The following is an 18,619-nucleotide window of genomic DNA, read 5'->3' on the forward strand; positions in this document are numbered from 1 at the left end:
AAGGCCTTTCAACTGCCCTAGTTATTTGATTCCCAGCTGGGTTTGAGCGGAGTTTGTCCCAACAGAACAGCTTCCTTTTCCCTCAGTACAGGTGCCAATGCCCCACTGAATCAAAACCCCACTTTTTCAGACCCTCCCCCTCCAAGTTCTTCTGTAGATCCAACGCCCTTAACCCTAGCACCAGGCAGGCCACAACAGAACTCCCGATCATGGATGCAGAGAACATCAATTCCCAGAATCACAGAATTTTAACAGCACCTTCGGCCATTCGGCCCATCATGTCTGCACCGGTTCTCCAAATGAGCATTTTGACCCAGTGCCATTGCCCTGCCTTTTCCCTGTACCCCTGCACATTGTTTGTATTCGAATAGTCATCTAATGGCCTCTTGAACGCCTCAAATGAACCTGCCTCCACCACACTTCCAAGCAGTGCATTCCAGACCCGAACCACTCACTGTATGAAAAAGTTTTTTCTCACATCACATTTGCTTCTCTTGCAAATCACTTTAAATCTGTGCCCTCTTGTTCTCCATCCTTTTACGATCTTGATCCTTTCACGGGAGAAGTTTCTCCTTCTGTCCAAACCCTTATGATTTTGAACATCTCTATCAAATCTCATCTCAGCCTTCTTTTCTCCAAGGAGAACAGTCCCAACCTCTCCAACCTATCCTCATAGCTGAAGTTTCTCATTCCTGGAACCATTCTTGTAAACCTCTCTCTCCAATGTGTTCACATCCTTCCTATAATGTAGCGCCCTGAACTGTACACAAAATTCTAGCTGAGGTCTAACGAGTGTCTTATATAAATTCCGCATAACCTCCCTGCTTTTGTATCCTATGCCCCTATTAATAATGCCCAGCATACTATATGCTTTATTAACTGTTCTCTCCACCTGTCCTGCCACCTTCAATGATCTATGCACATGTACACCCAAGTCTTTCTGCTCCTGCACCCCCTTCAAAATTTTACTTCTTATTTTATATTGTCTGTCCATGTTATATCAAAATGCATCACCTCACACTTCTCCATGTGTTGAACTTCATCTATCACCTATCTGCCCACTCCACCAACTTGTCTTATGTCCTCTTGAAGTTCCACACCATTCTCCTCACAATTCACAACACTCTCAAGCTTCGTATCATCCGCAAACTTTGAAATTGTCACCTGCACACTAAGATCTAGATCGTTAATACATATCAGGAAAAGCAAGGGTCCCAATACTGACCCCTGGGGAACTCCACAACAAACCTTCCTCCAGCCCGAAAAATGTCCATTGACCATCACTCTCTGCTTCCTAATTTTCAGCCAATTTTGTATCCACGTTGCTACTGTCCCTTTTATTCCATGAACAATAACTTTTCTCACAAGACAGTTGTGTGGTACTGTGTCAAGTGCCTTTTCAAAGTCCATGTACACATCAACAGCATTACCCTCATCGCCCTTTTCTGTTACCTCTACAAAAAGCTCCAGCAAGTTAGTTAAACATGATTTCCCCTTTAGAAATCCATGCTGGCTCTTCTTATCAACTCATATTTTTCCATGTGACTACTATTCTGAATAATTGTTTCTAGAATTTTGCCCACCACTGAAGTTAAACTGACTGGTCTGTAATTGCTGGGCTTATCCTTACAACCATTTTTGAACACGGGCGTAATTATTGCAATTCTCCAGTCCTCTGACACCACTCCTGAGTCTAGGGAAGACTGAAAGATTATGGCCAGTGCCCCTGCAATTTCTACTCTCACTTCCTTCAATATCCTTGGATGCATCTCATTCGGTCCCAGTGCCTTGTCAACTTTAAGTGCAGACAGTCTATTCAACACTTCCTCCTCAGCAATTTTGAACCCTTCTAGTAACAGAGTTTTCTCATCTGTCACCATGGCCTGGGCAGCATCTACCTCCTTGGTAAAGACAGATGTAAAGTATTCATTAATACCTCAGTCATGGCCCCTTCGTCCATATGTAAATTCCCTTTTAGGTCCCTAATCGGCCTGACTCCTCCTTTTACTATTGATGTCTATAGAAGACTTTGGGATTCCTTTTTATGCTGGCTGCCAGTCTTTTCTCACAATCCCTCTTCGCTTCTCTAATTTTCTTTTTCACCTCCCCTCTGGACCTTCTGTATTCTTCTTGGTTCTCAATTGTATTTTCTACCTGACACCTGTCATAAGCACAATCCTTTATCTTAATTTTAATCTCCTTTTTCATCCAGGGAGCTCTGGATTTGTTTGCCCTACCTTTCCCTTTCGGTGGTATATACTTTAATTGTGCCCGAACCAATTCTTTTTTGAAGGTAGCCCATTGTTCAGCTACTGTTTTTCCTGTATTATATTGTCCCCTAAATTACCACATTCTTTTTCATTCCCCCAATTGGAATGGCCTTCTCTGCCACATTGCTGTGACCAGTTTTCTCAACCATCCTGCAGACCTTTCCCTCATCCACAGATGTAGCAAGAACCTCATACCTGTTGGACAAAGGCAAAAGACAAAGCTCCTCCAGCACTGCACCTAAGGTGCCCTTACCTGCCTGACTCAGATTGGCTGCCAAGCGCTCTGAGGGGGAGCGTGAACAACCAATGTTTATGGGTCTACATTAGTGACATAGGTAGAAAGAGGGATGTAGTCCTTAGTTAGGGTATAGAGAACTAGGTAGAAAACCTGCAACAAGAACCTCAAAGGTAGTAATCTTTATATTACTCCTGGTACAATGCGCGAGTGAGTATAGAAATAGAAAGATAGAACAGATGAATGGGTGGCTGTAGAGATGGTGCAGATGAAAGGTTTTAGATTTCTGGGGCATTGGAATGTGTTCTGACGGAGATGGGGCCATTACAGGCCAGGAAGGTTGTCCATGGGCAGAGCTGGGGCCCATTTTCTTATGGGGCAATTTGCTAGTGCTATTGGGGAGGATTTAAAATAACTTGGCAGGGGTGTGGGAACAAAGAGGTAATATCAGAGAGAAATACCAAGGTGCCCAGGGATTTGAGAGAGTCAGATAGCATTAGAGTAGGAAATAGCAAGGTATCAGGTGGGGGTCAGAGTAAGAGTGAATGTAATAAAGTCTAAATTAGGGTTCCTGTGCATGTATGTGAATGCATGGAGTATGATAAATGGTGAATGCAGGTGCAGAAAACCACTTGGAAATATAATGCTGTGGTGAAAACAGAGGCCTGACTCAAAGAATGGCAGGACTGGCTGCTAAATATTCCTGGATACAAGGATTTCTTGGGTTCCTGTTGAGGAAAGATGGGGAAAGAATGAAAGGAGGAAAAGAGGCAATATCGATCAAGGAGAACATTGCAGTGCTGGAGAGAGATGATGTCCCACAGCGGTCAAGGGCAGAATCTATTTGGTTAGAGGTAAGAAACAATAAAGGTACCATTGCATTGCTCGGTGTGATCTATAGGCTTTCAACTAGTAGGAAATGTGCAAGGAAATTACAGAGGTGTGCAAGAATTATAGAGTAGTTATAATGGGGGACTTTAATGATCCCAATATAGACTGGGATAGTAGTAGTGTGAAGGGCAGAGAGGTGCAAGAATTCCTACAGTGTGCTCTGGAGAATTTTCTACATTAGTATGTTTCCAGCCCAATAAAAAAGAAAGCATTTTTGGACCCGGTTCTTGGCAATGAGATGGATCATGCCTCCCGAGCATGCCGAGTGGATCAAATGTCAGTTGGGGAACATTTAGAGAACAGTGATCATTGTGGACAGTGATTATTGTATCATAAGGTCTAGATTGGCTGCGGAAAAAGACAAGGGGCAATCTAGAGCGAAAATAATTAATTATGGGAAGGCCAACCAATGAGGTGAGAATGGATCTGGCCCTGATAAATAGGAATCAAAGGTTTGCAGGCAAAACTGTAAATGGACAATGGTCTATCTTTAAAGAAGAGATAAGTTTGGGTACAGTTAAGACACATTCCTACAAGGCAGAGGGATAAATCAAACAAATCCAGAACTCCCTGGATAATGAAAGAGAAAGAGAAAAATATGAAGCAGGAACCCTGCTCTTCCTGATATATATTAATGACCTGGACCTTGCAGTACCGGGCACAATGGCAAAATTTTCCAATGTCACTAAACTTGGAAGTAGTGTGAACCATGAGAAGGATAGAGCTAAAATTCAAAAGAACGTAAGACAGGCTTGCGGAGTGGGCAAACAAGTGGCAGATGAAATTTTGTGCAGAGCAGTGTAAAGTGATTCATTTTGGTAAGAAGAATGGGGAGAGCATTATAAAATAAAGGGTACAATTCTATAGAGGGTACAGGGGCAGAGGGACCTGGGGAACTATGTGCACAAATCACTAAAGGTGGCAAGGCAGGTTGAGAGAGCAGTTAATAATGCATCAGGATCCTGGGCTTTATAAATAGGGGCATAGAGGACAAAAGCAAGGATGTTATGATATATGGGTATAAACCACTGGTTCAGCCTCAACTGGAACATTGCATTCAGCTCTGGTCATCCCATTTTAGGAAGGATCCAACTGCATTTCAGAGGCTGCAGAAAAAATTTACGAGAATCGTTCCAAGGATGAGGAACTTCAATTACGGAGATAGATTAGAGAAGCTGGAGCTGTTCTCCTTAGAGAGGAGAAGGTTAAGAGGAAATTTGACAGAGGTCTTGAAAATCATGAGGGGTCTGGACAGTGTAGATAGGGAGAAACTGTTCCCATTGGTGGAAAGATCGAGAACCAAGGAGGAACAGATTTCAGATGATGGGCAAAACGAGCGAATGTGACATGAGGAAAACCTTTTCATGCAAGTGTTTAAGATCTGGAATGAGCCTCCTGAGCATGCAGTGAAGGCAGATTCAATTGTGGTTTTCAAAAGAGAACTGGCTCATTTTCTGAAGAGGAAGAAATTTCACGGCTACGGGGAAAAGGCGGGGGAGTAGTACTAGGTAAATTGCTCTTGCAGAGAACCAGCACAGGCATGACAGGCCGAACAGCCTCCTTTTGTCCTATAACCATTCCATATTTCTAAGCTTATATCAAGTGGCATCAGGTCACAGTATGCTATAATAGTAATTTTGATAAAGAACATCAGTATCGGGAGAGTATTTTCAATATAAGCAACTTAAAATTGCTAGCATTAGCAAAATATATTTTCCTAGTGGTTAGATACATTATCAGGCTGAAAGAGAAACTATACTTAATGAAGAAGCAGATTAAAACCTGATGTCATGCAAGGTGAAATGAAAAAAAGTATTTATCAGGAAAAAAATCTGTAACAATTCTTCCATCCAATTAGATGCTTTGCTATTTCAATTCATAGAAGAGCTGAGGCTATCCATTACTTAGCCCTCAGAGCAAATTTGAGCTATTCTGCAATGAGTCTGAAATTGGCCTCTCTCTGGTTTGAACTTTTGCTCCCTTCCTACTGTAACACTTTAAATTGAAGTAGTGTTTCTAATTTAACTTCTTCATCTTCTTCCACCTCCACAGCATCACCAGTCTCTGCTTCTGCCTGAGTTTATATGCTGTTGAAATTCAGCTTCTTATAGTCTAAACTGCACCAAACCTCACGCACCCATCACCCATGCTCACTGCCCTACATTGGCTTCCAGTCCATTAACCTCTCAATTTTAAAATTCTCATTCTTATGCGCAAATTTCTGTATGGCCTCGTCTCTTCTAACCTCTGTAACCTTCTCCAGCCCTACAAATCTCCAAGAACTCTCTAGTCCTCCAACTCTGGCCTCTTGAGCATCGCCCACTCCTTTTGCCTCAGCATTCAATGTCTTTTGCAATCTAGGTCTGAAGCTTTTAAATTCCCTTTTTAAACCTCTCTTCCTCCTCAAACTACCTATTTTACAAAGCTTTCAGATACCCATCCTAATATCTCCTTCCTTGGTGAATGTCAATTTTTGTCCGATTACACTCCTGGGATATTTTACTAAGTAAAAGGGTGCCTTATAAATGTTGTACCATGTATAATTGTGCATGTGTCGAAGAAATTCCCTTTCAGTTGCCTCATTTCAAAGCTGAAAAGACCAATTTTCTTCAGTGATTCCTCATAAATTTTATGATTCTGGAGATCAGCCAAGTGGCCTTCTGGCAATACCATCACCGAATATTTTTCTCAAGTCTTAGTGATTGGAATTGAATAGTACAAATATGTGGTCTGAACACAGTATAACATACTTTAAGGACATTCTCCAACTCTGGTTTGGCAACATTATTTAACATTTTCTTTACTTTCTGATTTCTAGTCTGCCACAACTGGACATATTAAATGACAAGTCTATTAACTAGAATGTTTACAAATTCACTCTCAGCTATTTAGACAGCACAGAATAATTATGCTTCAATGTTTTCGTCATGTGCATTTACACTTGTCTACATTAAATTTGATCTGCATTGTTTCACCCTCAATGCAGTTAGAAGGCATAGAAACCTTGAGATAAGAGGCTTACTCCATGATGGCATTCGTTCTCTGTAACATGAAGGGATGCAGAGTTACTACATTCAATTATGACTAAAACAGTATCAAAAATTATTTGGGGTCAAGTTTATGCTAGTAATATCAGCACAATCCTCACAGATCCTGCCAAACTGGCCCAAAAAGATCAGGTAGTTTTAAACAATTATGTCCTAAAGTACTTCCATTCGTCTTCCCATGATCTTTTACCCTGGTTCAAATTCAATTTGCCCACAAGACCTGACTACAAAACCACCCCACATCCAGATTGAATTTGAGAGATTCCATCAATTGTTTTGTGAAATGCTCTTCAAATTACATTCATTTTCCTATGCAAACACGCATGTTTTACAAGTCTTCTCAAATCATAAATTTTTTAACTTTGAGAGACTGCCTTTTGTACACCAATGAAATTATTAAATGGTTCAATATAGCTTTTTAAAAATGTCATTTTCAAATCAAGTTAATCACATGGAGGACTGGACACACTGATCAAAAATGCTTACTGTATTTAGTATTTTAAGTGATAAAATTATTTTGAGCTGTTAAACGAAACTGCACCATACCACTTCTAAATACATTAAGGAAGGCCTTTTGATGGAAAGAGAAAAGGAAACAATTATGTTCAAATTACGCTGCCCAACTGCACTGGCTCTCAGAAAGTTTTATGATTATCGAAAATGAATTTTAGGAGAAATTTAAACTGTAACCAAACCAGCACAATTACACATGCAGCTTGGGTACATTTTCCCAATTGTGTCCAAAGTGCAAACTCTCCCCTCTTATGTTTAAGTCAAACTTCCATATTTACACAAGAAAAAACGTAAATGATTTATCTTTTTAAATTGGCAGCCAATAAAAAAAAAATGTGCCAGTCCACAATGAACTGATGAAGGCACTCAAAATATTTAGTACCAAAGTCAACATCTAAGCACAGATCCCATCTGACATAAAAAAACCCTGGTTCATTGTTGTTATTCTGCTCGAAGAGTTAATAGATTTATGTTCATACAGCTGAGCCATAAGTCTGCCAATCCCACCTTCTTTTATTGTACTTTGCCACTTTTCTTGTGAATGTTAGCTTAAATGTTAATTTTTACACCACATATTCAACTTCTCGTTTGTTTAAAGGAGGAGCAATTAGCTAGATTTCCCCTGCACTTTTTTATTCTCAATAACTACAGGTGGCAAAAAGTTAGCAAAGCCTCAAATAGATACTTTCGTAGAAAGAACTAGAACTGAAAGCAATGCTGACGACTTCGTCCATTTATTGCTGTCCTCTCACCTGAGTACTGCAGTCCATACTGTGGCTGGGCCTGTGGCTGTTGCTGCTGAGGTGCATACCCAGGTTGCTGGTACTGCTGATACAATTGGCCTATTCAACAAAAAGCAAATGGCTGAAATCGCACATCAGCATTAAAAGTTATGAATGATTATAAAATGATCACATTAAAACACTTATCCTGAATATGACTTGTTCGGGTAAAAGAAAGTGTAGCATTTCAGTTTAGAATAGTTCAATCCCACAGGGCTTTCATTTCAAATGCAGCCTCCTCTAGCTGAGGACTTAGGTAAGTAGGCCACAACTTTTTCCTCAACATCTACATCTCCTCAATCAATGAATTGCAACAACAAAAGTAAAATGCCCTCTGGGACACACTTATTCATATACCCAAGACAAGTCTGTAGACACGAAACATCCCAAACGCTAGCTGACAATTTAAAAGGTTCGATTTTTCACCGCAGCTTAAAATGTAACCTGACAACTGCGAAGAGTTTCTAATCAACTAAAATAAAGGGGCAATTTTTAAAAACTGCCTCTATTTCCTTAAATACTTCATACCTGGGCCAATAATTATTATTTTCTTTGTTTTGTGATGATCCCAGCTGATGTTACAACTGGACAAACCTGATCCCAGGGTGGAACACAGCTTGATAGATCCTAATTTTTATTTGTTTGTTTAGATGCGTGGAGGGTAGCTACTGAACAGAATCACAGGAATCAGCTGATGAGCTTTTAACAAAAGAATAAAATATTTATTCAACAAGAAAAGATGAGCAATGTTACACTACTCCTTCGCCCACAACTATACCTTTACAGAAATATACAAATTTGTAAGGATAACACAAGTTACAAAAGCTATTTTATACGCTACGTCCACAGTAAGTGCACAGTCCATGTAAACCAGTAGGCGACCTGTGGTCAGACACACCACACTCCGGAACCAAGCAACAGATGCCAACTCAACAAGAAGCTATGGGTCTCTCATTAACTGCCCCCAGACTCTTGTCACACCACGTGCCAACTGGTCTCACTGCACTCCGTCTTTCACACGGTGGTTTCCAATCTCCACTCTCCAAGGCCTCGCCTTGGAATCTCCTCCCAAACTGACGCTTTCTCTCAGGCACCTTCTGCAAAGGTTCACCTCCAGGGTTTCGAACTCCCCTTCCGATACTCCTCTCCCCGGGACACCACACATGTTCAAGCTTTCCTCCACGCACTCTCTCTTACCGACTCGGCTGTCAACAGTACACCACTGCCTCACATGCACATAGCAAAGAGTTACAGACCTTCCGTTGTATCTTTGGACCTTCTGGCTTTTCCCAAGCCTTTATTCTCTTTAAGCTTGAAGTCTCACTCTTAACTTCACTTAACAGGGCCTTTTCCAGATTCATGTCCTTCCTTTGCCTAGAAGGTCTTCTTGGGACTTTCTCCTATTCCAATCCCCTGGATTTGGGAACTTTCTTCTTTGTTTGGGACTTGCTATCTGTTCTGTTTGCTCCAGTCTCTCTCTGGCAGCTACTTTCAACCAACTTTAGTTTGGGACTGGCTACCTGCCTCTTCTAGGTTGCTTCTGCCTCGCAGCTGTCTTCAAACTGAGCTCAAAACTTCTGTTTCTGTGTGTTTGTGTGTGTGTGTGTGTGCGTGTGTGCCCTGCTTATCTGGACCCCTGTTGCTTGGCAATGGCACAGTTTTTCTACTCTTCTGTTTGCTTAACTTCTCTTAGAGTTGTAAAACTCATCAGAAATGCAAGCACCTTTTAAAGTGAAGCTAAAACTCAACTTGACCTTTTCTTAACACACAAATACAGAAATACAAATCAAAGATATACCTTATTCTTAACACTGAATTACAAATATAACTTACTTAAACTGTCTCTATTTCCTAACAGTTTAAACAATTGGATACATTTCTAGTTACATTAAGATGAGGCCTCGCACACATTTGCATTGTGAGTTTAGCGTTGGCATAAAGTCATTTCTGTAAAGTACAGTACCAATTTTAAACTGAACAGCAAATCCAGACAGAGCTCAACTTACCCAGAGAAGGAAGTGACTGAGATTCCTTGGACATGGTAGTTTTGTACCATTTCAGTTTACTCCTGTACGGATTCTAGCTCCAGCACGGTGTGAGATGTGTTTTACAAAGCGGTTTAGAAAACAACAAAAGAAGAGTAGGCCATTCAGCCCTTCGAGCTGGATCCACCATTCAATAAGATCATGGCTGATCTGGTTGTGGTCTCAGCTCCACTTTCCTGTCTGCCCCCCATAACCCTGGACTCCCTTGCCTAACAAAAATCTGTTTAACTCTGCCTTGAATAAATTCAAAGGCCTAGCCTCCACTACTTTCTGGGAAAGAGAATTTCACACACCAGTGACCATTTGGGAGAAGAAGTTTCTCCTCTTCGATGTCTTAAAAGGGGGGCCTCTTACTTTTAAACTATGTCCTGTAGTTTTAGTCTTCCCCACAAGGAGAAACATCCTCTGGGTATACACCCTATCAAGTACCCCCAGGATCTTACATGTTTCAATAGGATCACCTTGCATTCTTCTAAACTCCGAAGGATATAGGCCTAACCTGCTCAACCTTTATTCATAACACAACCCTTTCATCCCAGGATTGAGCCCAGTGAACCTTCCCTGAACTGCTTCTAAAGCAATTATATCTTTTTTTTAAAATAAGACCGCCAAAACTGCACACAGTATTCCAGATGTGGTCTCACCAAGGCCCTTTACAGCTGTAGTAAAACTTTCCTACTTTTATATTCCATTCCTCTTGCAATAAATGGCAACATTCCATTTGCTTTCCTAATCACTTGCTGTACCTCCATACTAACTTTGTGATTCATGTACCAGGACACCTAGATCCCTCTGTACCACCGAGTTCTGCAATCTTTCTCCATTTAAATAGTATGCTGCTTTTCTATTCTTCCTGCTAAAGTACATTCACATATACCCACTTTTACTTGGACCCTCTGGCCGTTTTAAACTTGCCTTACCTCAATTCAATTTCAAAATTGACACTCACGCTCCCCAATCACAAAACACTTATCTTTTCAACTGTGAGGAAAGAGCTCTGCACAGATCTCTTCTCTTAAACAGCAGAGTTCAAATCCCAGAGCCAGGCAAGAGACAAGAAGTGTCAATAGGGTTCTGCCTGGCTGAAACCTACCAGTTTGAAATCAGTATGTGTAGTGCAAATGCACCCTTAAAATATAACAAAAAATTTCTTGTACACTCTTATCCATGTACAAACAGACCATCCCAGGTCCTTCCCATATTTTAACACAAAATTTCACAAAATTTAATACTTATTTATCAAACAGGATGGAGGAGTAGAATTGCTCATAAATCCCAAATTAAGTGGTTTAATTGCAGCATTCTATTCAGTGGTATGTAGAAGGTATCATATATTAAAGGACCCTGATCAATCTTTCCCGGATTCATCAAAATCTTGTAACTGTTCTGAAAGTGCTGAGTTTCTCTTCCAAGTCTCAAAGACCTAAAACACCAAATTTCGGTTGCATTCAACCAGAAAGGGCCGGTGGCAGGGGGCAAGAGAGCCAACACAAGGGAAAAACCTTCTTGACTTCATCCTCGCCAATCTTGTGGTCACAGATGCATTTGTCTATGGCAGTCTTGGTAGGTGTGATGACCTCAGTCTTTGTGAAGACAAAATCACACCGAGGATACTTTCTATCATGTTGTGTGGCACTATCATGTTAAATGGGAGAGATTCAGAATATACCTAGCAGCTCAAAACTGACATACATCCATGACATGCTGTGGGCGAAATTGTAATCAACTCCAATTTGCATGGCCTGGCATATCCTACACTCCAGCATTATCATCAAGTCAGGGGTTCAGTGAGTAGTATAGGACAGCATGCCAAGAGCAGCACCAGGCATACCTAAAAATGAGATGCCAACCTGGTGACACTACAAAACAGGGCTACATGCATATTAAAAGGCTGAAGCAGCATGTGATAGAGCAAAGCAATCCCAAGTCAACGGATCAAAGCTCTGCAGTCCTGCCACATCTACTCTTGAATGCTGGTGGATAAAAGAATGTGCTACATGTACAATCCGTCCAAATATGATTGTTGTAATCTCAGGACTGACAACAGTGTCTGTTACAATATTTTTGTAATTTATTGATTAGGATTCCCAATTAGCTACATAAAATCATATAGAATTTATAAACAACTAACAGGAGGCGGCGGCTCCACAAATATCCTCATCTTCAATGATGGGAGAGTGCAAAAGACATGATTGAAACAATTGCAACCATCCTTAGCCAGAAGTGCCAACTTGATGCTCATCATGGCCTCCCAAGTCGCATGACATCAAGAAATGGCTGAAAGCAATGGATAGAGCAATGGATAGAACAAAGGCTGTGGGCCCTGACAACATCCCAGCTTATTACTGAAGATTTCTACTCCAGAACTAGCCGCTCCCCATGCCAAGTTGTTCCAGCACAACTACAACAGTGGCATCTGCCTAACAATGTGGAAAATTGCTCAGGTATGTCCTGTCCATAAACAGGACAAATCCAACTGAACCAATTACCACCCCATCAATCATCAGCAAATTGATGGAATGTGACATTGGCAGTGCTATCAAGTGGCACTTACTTGGCAATAACCTCCCCACCAATGCTCAGTTTGGATTCCACCATGGCCACTTGGCTCCAGAACTTGCCAAGGTTCATTTGGTTGCATCTTCCAAATTCGCAATCTCTACCTTCTAGAAGGACAAGGGCAATGGGGGCTTGGAACACCACCACCTGCAAGTTTCCCTCCAAGCCACTTAAAATCTTGACTTAGAACCATAATCACCATTCTTGGAACTCCCTCTGTAGCACTGTGGGTGTACCTAAACGACATGGACTGCAATGGCCCAGGAACGCTACTCACCACCACCTTAAGGACAATTAGGGATGGGCAATAGGGGCTGGCAGTACCAGTGACGCCCACATCCCATGGATGAATGAAATAAATATTTTGACACCACTCTTGCTAGACACAACAAATGTATTTGGCACTTCAAATCTACTTTGCTACAAATTCATTCTAATCCTCTTTTCCACCTGTCAACTAGCCCCCATTTATTGTGATCACATATGGTGTTCTCTTAACCAATGTGCCTTACTTAATTTTTAGCCATATTAAATTCCATCCTCCACTGCTGATACGTCACTTAATTTGTTCAGATTTTCTGACTGCCATCTCTCACAGTCCACTGATCTAGTCACACAGTGGTATCAAAAACATTCTTTATATTACCAGAAGCTAGCAGATGTTTAAGTAAATCTAGGCATGTGAAATACGTTTACCTGCATTTTGCATACAAGAAATTTTTCTATTAAAATCATTGAACGTGGTTAAAATGGTGCTGTCATAGCCACATATGTGGCTAGGTAGCAATTTCTAATGCACAATACTGTTATAAGATTTTCACACACTAAGGAGAAAATATCTCCAGCATTGTCAGAACAAAGGTGCTTCAACAGCATCCAAAATCTTTCCTAATAAGAAACAGTCATCCATCTGTCATTAAGTGTTCACTAGTTCCATTCAAATTTCCAAACTTCCTTACTGAAATCGCCAGCAGTGTTTCCACACACTCAGCACATAAATCTTTCCAAAAAGAAAAAAAAGGACCAAGTATTACCAAGCTTTTCCTCTAATTTATTTCTCATTCATCTTTAAGTCTGAATCTTGAATTATACGGAAAACGAGGAAAGTTAGGTCTATCATGAGATTTCTGACAAACACATGGGGTTTGGTAACAAAATGCTTCAGTAAGTAGTTAGCTACAATATCATACATTTGAGAAAATAGAAGCTGTTAAGAATTTTAAACTAAATTAGCTAGTTTTTAACCCTCACGTTCGAAAATTACAAAATTTCAGTTACTTGTTATTACTTTGAACAAAATTACAGAAATGATTAAAAATGGAGAAAACATATCAAAAGGAGAAAGATATTATCATTATTTCCACTGGATTTAAGCAAGGTAATTAAATAACCAAGTTTAAAATGCAAGAGTGCTTTTTGTGGACATCTCTAAGGAATACAACTCCAATCCATTTCTATTCTCTTCCACTTGATTTGAATCTTAGGGTGGGTTTCACTGTTGATTCACCCCAAACATATACGCTTCTCAGTAATATTGCAGAGTCTTCAAACTTTTAATTGTGTTCTCCTGATTTTCTAGGGCCAGTTGCTTTATCTGCATTACTTTTCATTCCTCAGCTCTATTCCTTTAACACTTAGAAACCAAATTTCAGTGATACTGTGAAATCATGCTTCTCTCAAAAAATGATTTTTGAATTTACTGGCTGAAAACCTCTAACTGATTTAAAAAAAAATAAGGCTAAAGTCACATTCCAGAAATTTGGGATCAAAGATGGCTGCACACTTATATCACTATACCTTCTACATTCCAAAACTGTTGAAATCGAGACAGCCTGTCTGCAAAGCTGCACCAGGAATAACTGCCTTGAAATAGATGAATGGGGGCCATCTCCTATCCCATTAGAAAAGAGCCCAGATAACCACCTGGGAATTCGGCTGGGTGGAGACAAACCATTAGATATAACCACTTGGACAATGAGGCCCTGACTGAAATGATCTAAACAAGGTAACTAGAATATACTAACCATGACCACAGTCATGATCTAAACAAGGTAACTAGAATATACTAACCATGATCATATTTGGGTCACTGGGAAGTTGTAGAGATGTCTGTGACAAACCAATTCTGTGTGTTTAAGCACCCGCTTTCTCTGCAGAACTACAAAAGCAACTGAGATGCTGAATGAACAAGACGCCGATAGAGACCCTTTTTCTCTCTCTCTCTCTCTCTATCCAACTTGCAAGTTGAGTCCTGTCTGTTGATTTTAACTATCCAGGTGCCGTAGAGATTTTTAAAAAGAACTCAACGCAACGCTGCTGTCTCCAGAAGAACAGATAAATTATCCGTCTACAGCTTTAAACAGCCTCAATGCCAAAAGCAGGAGGGCCACTGAGTGGAGACAGCAGGACCACTAAGTTCAGCCTGAAGCCAGTGAGTTACCAACCTTCAAGAACTATACCACCCTTTCATTTTACTGGACTCTAAATCACTTAATCTTTCCTCTCCGCTCTGTAATCTATTTTTGTGTGTGTGAACTTCAAGTGTGCATGCATGTGTGTGTGTATGTGTGTAAGTCAGAGCATTATTCTTTTACTTAGATCGGGTTAAGTATAATAGAACTATCCTCTTTTTTAAATCTCAAGAAAACCTTTCTGATGGTGTCTTTTATGGTCACAGCAGGAAACAGTTAAATGCTCATGGATTTGGCAAGTGTATCTGTTTAAAAAAAACTATTGTAGTCAAATGCGGAAATGGAAAAGAGAGGAGCCATCTACCCCTCCTCACTTGATCATAACAGTGTCCTTTTCTAGAGAAATATGGTGGGCAGTTCTGATCCTCATACCACAAGGAGGATATTGAAGCATTGGGGAAAGTGGAGAAAATATTTACAAGGCTGTAATGAGAACTTGAGATGAAGCAGCTATCAGGAAAGATCGAGTAAGTTGTGGCTGGGGAAACTTTCTTAACTTGTGGATGAGTCCAGAACAAAGGTAATATATACAAGGGCCATTAATAAATGGAAGAATTTGGGAGAAATTCTTTAAACAGAGTGATCAATATGCGGATCTCGCTGCCACATACAACGGTTGAAGCAGGCATCGTTTTTACTTTTAGGGGAAGGCTTGATAGATACCCGAGGGAGAAGGGAATAGAGGGTTCTGAAAACAGGATGTTATTAGAATAGGAGAAAGCATATAAATTTAAATGCTTACCAAGATTCACCTTAAAGAAAAGACTTCCACTAATATCTGCTTATTCTTAACATTAAAATAAATTACATCACACTGTACCAAGCTCATGCTGAATGTTAGGATTGAAAATGATGTAGGTTGGCCCAAGATTGTTGAGTCACCAAGTCCAGCGTTGATTGCAAGTAGTTCCTATGTAAAACGTCTGCTGTGAGAGCAATGTTGTGCTGTTAGAACATTAAAGCATAAAAATGGCTGCCCTGCTGAGCAATAAGATGATTTTATTTTCAGCGATGAGAACTTGGGATCCAGTCTTTCTAAATCAACCAACATGATGTGAATGCATGATGCTTCAAAAAAAAATTCAGAACACACTAGTCTTTATCCCAATAGAGAGGATAACCATTTGTAGATTTAGACCTAAAAATGCAGGCACCTTGGAAGAAAGAACTTGAATTTATATAGTACTCTTCATGTTCTCAGACAACCTAAAGTGCTTCACAACTAATTAGGTGCTTCTGAAGTGCTGTCACTATTGTAATGTAGGGAAACACTGCAACCAAACACAAGACCCTACATTTAGCAGCAAGACAAATCATGAGATCAACTGTTTTTCAGTGATGTTAGCTGCGGAATAAACGCCGGCTGAGACATTTCTGTCTTTAACTTTTCCCAAATGGAACTTTAAGTTTACCTGAGGGTTCAGACTGGGCCTCAATTGAATGTCTCAAATAATGCACCTCCAGCAGTCCTGCACTCCCTCAGTACTGCACAGAAGCACAAGTATAGATTAGGTTCTGAAGTCTCTATAATGGGCCTGAATGCATAACCACCTGACTCAAAAGATGAGTGTACCACTGAGCCATTGCTGAACAAAGTTATTCTTACAAGTGTTGTAATAATGTTGAGTTAAGACAAGGTAGTAGGGGTATGCGCTCTACTGAGTGTCGTCTTCACTTGTATTTCCACTGTGATTGATGTTTTATTGGAACTATTAAGATAACATTTATTATAAACAGAATTCCTCACTATATAAATGTAATATTGAACAGTAAAATCTTTAATCAAAGTAGAGGTGGTCCAATTAATTAATCTGGATTGAATTTACGCTTCTTGGTTCATCTATTCCTTTGCAATGCTTTATAAACATTGTGACCACACAGCTGGAATTTATAACAGCTATAGTTACTGTGCATGCAGTTTATTAGATCAACACTAAAAAATGCAACGTTGGTGCTTAGCTCTTTTGAGGGTTTAGGATGAAGGGAGATAAGTTTACAAATCACAGTTTTAAGCATGGAAGCTGGTTAGTTTAGTTGGCTAGATAACTAGCATATGGTTCAGAATAGCGCCAACAGTGTGGATTCGATCCCTGTTCCGGCTGAGGTAGATTTGGGACCTTCCCCTGCTCCCGAGAGTGGAAGGTAATGGCAAACCACCACTGACAAAAAGGCTACCATGAAAAGGGCTCAGGATGAAGCATCAGCAGAAAGTAAATGAAGGGCCTGGGCAGAGCATGCATGAATGAATGAAATTAAGTTTAAGCATAATACCAGCAGCATATAAAGTCAATTGTTGTGGCACTGTTCCAATTATACATCTATATATTTGCATTATCACAGATATTAATCCCAGGTGGCCAACAAAATATTTGGTAGCTACATTTCTTCATATTTTCCCAGTAATCCATTAAGGGGTGGTAATACACTATTCACCACCTCCCCCTCCCCTCCTTTGGGGAGCATCCAGTGTCAGGCCAATGTGGGCTGCGAGTTCCCTGAAATTATTAAAAATAAAGGACAATCCTCCTCCACTCTGGTGGCCACGAGCCTCGCAAACTTGCCTCCCACATGGTCTACATAGGAATTCAGATATCATAGGTTATCCAAGATAACCCCTGGCTTCTTTTCTCCATTATCAGCCATCTTTCTGAAATCAGCCATTCAGCAGCCTCTATTTTTCCCCTCCACTTTCTCTTGCCTGTTAAGCCAAAGCTCCTCCAAACTTTCCCCCATAGCCCTGAGCACATATCTCTCTTCAGTCTTTTATCCCCCATGTCACCTTCAAGATTACCTTAGGCATGAGATGCACCTATTGTTCCCTTGACTCCTTTCCCACAAAACCATTGACAACCCAATTTCTTTTCCCGAGTATCATGCTAGCCGATGTTGTGAATCCCATCCTCTCCTGGGTACTGTCCCTTTCACTTTCAAGACTGTCATCATCACCTACCCTACCCAACCCCCCCCCACACCAACCACCATCCCCCTCAAACTACTCCTCCATTACCCTCCTCGCTTCCCTCTCCCAAAGCTCTAGAGCATGTTGTCTCCTCCCAAATCCATGCAACTCCAGGTCATTTTGTCCTTGTCTCAGCAGTAAAACAGCATTAAACAAAGTTTCAAATTACATTCCCTGTGACTGCCATGTTATTATTCCTCATTGCTCTTCTTGACCTCTCAGCAACATCTGCCAGCGTCAATCACACCATCCTCCTCCATTGCTCAGCAGTGAAACTACCCTTGCCTAGTTCCAATCTTAAATATCGGATTGTAGCCACAGCTGCAGCAGTAACTTCTTTTCCCACTCCCACACTGGAATCCCCCAAGGATTTATCCTTTGCCAATTCCACTTCCTTATCTATGTACTCCCCTTGGAGAACTCATCTGCAGAAATGGGGTCAGCTTTCACATGTATGCTGACTGGTTGAATGCTCAAAAGTGGATCCAGTAGCAAGCATCACAGATAGACTGGGTCTCTTAAAGGCAGTCTCTCTTCTGAAGGCGATCTGCACTCATCCAACTGGAGCTACTGTCACTGTCTCTGGAACGCTTGGCTAGAAGGAAAAGTACTGCAAATGGAGTACAGGGAAGGGAGAGAACTCCACGATTTTCTGAATGCAGAACTGGAGGTATTAGCAATACAGGTAGAAAGCAAGAAAGTTATCATGTAGGCCTCCAAAGGAACACCTCAATAAGGGAATGGAAGCAGGTAGCCACAGAGGTCAATTCCCAGAGACTAGCTCTGAGAACTTGGATGCAGAACCACAAAAAGTTCAATGACCTGTTACAGGGGGTCAAGGTCAATG

At 40.8% G+C, this 18,619-nt stretch overlaps 1 protein-coding gene across 2 annotated transcripts in view; it reads right to left on the reverse strand.

Moving 5' to 3' along the window:
* The window catches only part of tfg (trafficking from ER to golgi regulator), a 157,828-nt gene that overhangs the window by 10,127 nt on the left and 129,082 nt on the right, over positions 1-18,619 (reverse strand). For both annotated transcript variants that reach the window (XM_078560080.1, XM_078560081.1), the window contains exon 7: positions 7,709-7,798. In XM_078560080.1, coding sequence (XP_078416206.1) covers positions 7,709-7,798 — 90 coding nt within the window. The remainder of the gene's footprint in view (positions 1-7,708; positions 7,799-18,619) is intronic.

Source organism: Cetorhinus maximus, chromosome 16, assembly GCF_964194155.1.
Source record: "Cetorhinus maximus chromosome 16, sCetMax3.hap1.1, whole genome shotgun sequence".
Lineage (NCBI taxonomy): Eukaryota > Metazoa > Chordata > Chondrichthyes > Lamniformes > Cetorhinidae > Cetorhinus > Cetorhinus maximus.